Raw genomic sequence first — 4,551 nt, 5'->3', positions numbered from 1 at the left:
TTCCTGCTTGTGAGAATTCTTCAGAGGGTCCTGCACAAAGGTGTTTTGATTGCATTCTTCCCTAATGAGAGAGACTGTTCAGGCTTGACCTGTCAGCCCCTCCCCAATACTGTTCAAAGGCCTTTTGCCCGATCAAACTGAACTACTTAATATTTATCCACTTGACCTCTGGGAAACCCACATCTTTAGTGACAAAACTACAAATGCAATTGACTATTACAAGTGACTCCAAGCCACCAACTCCCTTCAGCTCTCTTTCTGCCTGGTCAGATGAAGAATGTGGCCTGAACTGATGTCTAAAACATTTCTTGCAGAAAACTGCAGAGTAAGAAGATATTTCCCGCATATACCTTTCTCAGCTGTTAACAGTAATTCTCCTGGAGCTGTTTTTACTTTCCTTTGACAGGGGCAAGGATAGAAAAGTAAAAAGCATTTCTCTCCTTTTCTCCCTGGGTCACAGATAAAAGGGAAGATATTCCAGAAGACTGGAGAGACTATGATATCACCCCACCTAGGGGAAGACCTGGGGGATGAGGGTGGGATGACAAGAAGACCCACCCTGGGGTGATGGAGGGAATTTTAGTAGTACTGGGCCAGTTCTATCCTGTAAGAAGGGTCTAGTGCAAATTGGAAGTGGATTTCTGGTGGCTTTCCCCCTGAAATGTGTGAATTTAAAGCTGTCTCTTCAGATTCTGGACAACAGCACCAATTCTGGGCAATGAAATGTACAGAACTGCAGAGCTGGAAGCCAAGGCTTAGAGGGAGTTCACATTCCCAGGTTGGGATCCCCAGCCTAGGCAACCAGTCAACCTATCAACCTGAAATATGCTGGGCATGCATGTGGCCAAGATCCTGACAGGTTTTAAGAGCTGGACGAAGTCTCGTCATGTGACCAGGCCTTACTGAGCTTTCTCTCTCTCTCATGGTCTTTTTCCCTCTTGTATACAATGTATGCACCGTCATGGATAAAATAAGGAATATCGGATACACGTAAAATTAAAAAGAAAATAGAGGAACCATAGATTCACTAGTAATTATTTGGAAAGACTGATCAATCCACTGTATACATATTTATGTTTAAATAGATACTGGGAAGGATTCAGGCTGTTATTCTAAAACACCTTCTGCTTGTATTATGGCATCATATTCATGTGGTGCATATAATAATGTGAGCAGACTTTCTTGGGAAATTATTTTTTAGCAACCCTGTTTCATCAAATGCATATATTTTTACTCAAATGTTACAATAAACTAAGTCTGACTATAAGTTGATTTGCTATAATTGGAATCAGCTTATTTCAGTCATTTTACCCCTTTAAATTATGATACCAGCATCTGAACATCTGTTAAACCATAGCATCTGCTTCGTATTTGGGATGCATCCCTACAAATTAGAAGAGTGTTCTTTTTTAATGAGCTCTGATTTAATAAGGAATCTTTTTTTAATGACTGTTATGCTTAAGAAAATGAAAAGACACATTCAACTCTTGAGCACCCCCTTACAGCAAAGTATCCCAAAGGTTTGTACATTTCTAACAACAAAAGGTTTAATAAAGTAAATCTTGCATATTATAAGTTGGTTTTTCAATTTAGTAGCCTTTAATATTTAAGAAAGCTTATGTACGTTTATGTCTATGAGCATACACACCCCCAGGAAGTTATATAAACAGGAGAAGAGAGCCATTCATCAATATTACTCAAGAAAAAGAATCACTTCTTTCAAGAACATTGTCTGGATCATCTACAGTTTTAAAGATACTACACAGATTCTTAATCACACAGTCTCTGCTTACTGAGATTTGTTTACAACTTGAATTGCAAAGACCCTCTTTCTGTCAGACCTTCAATGTCCTGGTTGTATCTGAAGCAGAACTTTGTAGAGACTTACACAGCTCTGTCTTAGCACTATACTCTGCTGTCTTCGTAAGTTTTCCTTGCAGTTTTCCTGTTATCTATAGCTCTCTATTTGGGTCTCAATTGGTCTTACACAAAGAAGCATGTCAGTGCTGTGTCAGACAACAAAGGGCTGATTTGTCCCAATGTTGATATGCTTTCCTATTTCAAGTCTTCGTATTTTTCATCCTTCTAATTTGTATGTGGCTAAGCTTTAAAAGCCTAAAGATAAAACTCCCAATCATGAGACAAACTACGCTAAGATCTAGAAACTTTAAGAAATGACAGGTCTTCTGGTTGTTCAATAATCTACAAATAATTTATAGAAGACAATCATATAGCTCACAGAAGGACTCTGATAGAACTCATTGGAAGGATGCCCAAAAAATCAGAAAAAAAAAAAGAAAGAAAACGTTTAATATAAGAGATCTTTGATCATTCACTTTGTACTTCCTAACTTGTCTCTTCATTGAGAAAACTTACTGTAGTGTCCCTGTGCTTACAGACACTTGCACATGTTCCCTTGAAGCAGAGTGGTTGTATCCTGGCAGAGAAAGACAGGGTCCCACTCACCTTAGCAACTACTGCTTCTGTATCATCCTCCCAACCTATCCCCGCCAAGAGGGCTCTGATTCTCACAGATTTTTTGAAAGCACATTTTCTACTTTATCGATGGAAAAGTAGCATTTTATATCATGTCAAATGTACCACTGATAGGTATTAGAAAATCAGAATGTATAAACATGGCAGATGAGTTTTTCACTAAAACCAACAAACAAACAAACAAAAAATTAAAACACTAATCACCTGATTTAAAGGTAATGCCTTCTAGAATTTATAGATAGATGGTTTAAGAGAATCAGAGAAAAGAGAAATAACCTACGCTATTCTTTTGTATTCAGGCTGGACTTATTTAACCCATCTAGGAAAAGATAAAACTGACCTTATTTTAAAATACAACTTGTGAAAAGGTTTTCCAGTATCCCTGGGTAACCTTTTCAATGCTTAATGGATTTTAGTAGCAAAACTCCCTTTTCCTAAATTAAAGGTTAACCCTCTCATTGCTGGAAATCAAGATGTTACACATTGGTCACAGGTGAAATGGTACAGTTTAAGAACACTGTCAAAATAAAACATTTAGTAATTTCTGTTTTTTCAGATCTTCTCTCAATACGTTCTTAGGAACTTGCCTCTGCCAGCTGAAATAGTGCAGACTTTCCACAGCGCTTCACAGGTTCAGCACCACCCAGTTGTGAAGTGTTTGAAGAGATCTGTGTTGAAAACAGTTCACATAAGAATATTAACTATTCTTTGCTTCCCATACATATATTCAAGAGTTTTCCTTAGTATATGAGAATACCATTGTTCCCCAGTACCAAATAACTTTAAATATGGCATCTTAGGACAATCACTTTGAGAACCCTTTATAGTAAATAACCTACATAATAGTTAATAAAAAATATGGAGGGCAGATGGTGGCCTAGCAGTAAAATGCAATACTCTGTATGAAGCAATTCCATATAGGAAGGTTCTTGGTTCAAGTATGAAACCTCCCTGAGGATGCTGGATATCTGTGTGCCCATGCTCTGAGGCTGGCTGAAGTCAGAGGGTGGACTGTGGTGTTGGAACCCCGTAGGGGGTGCTGTCTCTTCTCTTTTTCTCTTATTCATAGAAGAAATAAGTAATAAACATTTGTTTTAAAAAGTGTGATGTGGGTAGCTGTTTAATTATAAAAGTACTATCTTGTATACTAAATTTAACTCTATAACCTTAAAGGAAGGTATGCATTTCCACTTTTACTTAAGTGCTAACTCATCACCTAGCTAAATATAAAGACTTAGTGTCATTTTGCATTTACAAAACAATTACTTAATTGTTTTAAGGAATATATTTGGGAATTCTGTGGAAAGATAACATCAAGTCAGTCAACCATATCTTTCTGAGAATCCAATAAATATATATGGCACGTCATGTGACAGGTGATAGGGAAGCTGAGAGTTTTATAAACTGATCCTGGCTTTGAGAATATGCTTTAAAGTGCATATAAAAATTGACAACCAAGACCAAAGATCTAAACTGTTCAGTTCAAAATCTATGTTACATTGTAGTACATCTATCTATCTAAAAAATATCATGTTGACTGCATGCTCTTTTGCAAATTGGCTAAACAGTGGCTAGGCACTGATAAAAATGAATAGCACTGTTCTTCACTTTTATATAAAAACTTCATTTTGAATTTCTACCCTTAGTAAGAGCTGAGAAGGACACACACTTAAGGATATTTACAATGCATTCTTCTGTAGAAGTTCTGTCATCATTGCAATAGTAGCTAGCTAGTCTAGGTTTTTATATTCTTTGTGATTCTGAATTCTTCCTCAGTTTAAGACAGAGTTATTTCTCATCTCTGCCTAGGAGACAATCCTTCCTTGTGGTGATATCCTTACAGGTGACCCCAGGTCCCACAGTGGATTGAGTTGTCAGCTCCAAGAAAGACTAGGTATTTGCTGCTAGAGGGAATTCTCCCTAAATCACCTACTGAATAAGAAGTCTTTGTAGAAACATATATTTCATAAGCTACCTACACCACTAAAAAGGATTTAGTTCAAGAAAGTTAAGACTCTTGCCCCCTAGAGGCTACAGTTTTTAACTAAGGCCTTT

General features: G+C 37.2%; 1 protein-coding gene across 5 annotated transcripts in view; it reads right to left on the bottom strand.

Annotated features, from left to right (window-relative positions):
* Positions 1–4,551, bottom strand: part of BBX (BBX high mobility group box domain containing) — a 319,247-nt gene that overhangs the window by 54,342 nt on the left and 260,354 nt on the right. For all 5 annotated transcript variants that reach the window (XM_014585118.2, XM_006170761.3, XM_006170762.3 and 2 more), the window contains one exon: positions 3,084–3,164. In XM_014585118.2, the coding sequence (XP_014440604.1) occupies positions 3,084–3,164 (81 nt within the window). The remainder of the gene's footprint in view (positions 1–3,083; positions 3,165–4,551) is intronic.

The sequence above is a fragment of the Tupaia chinensis genome, unplaced genomic scaffold, assembly GCF_000334495.1.
Source record: "Tupaia chinensis unplaced genomic scaffold, TupChi_1.0 Scaffold148904_1, whole genome shotgun sequence".
Classification (NCBI taxonomy): Eukaryota; Metazoa; Chordata; class Mammalia; order Scandentia; family Tupaiidae; genus Tupaia; species Tupaia belangeri.
The sequence above is the reverse complement of the archived record's forward strand: the minus strand, read 5'-3'. Positions and strand labels throughout refer to the sequence as shown.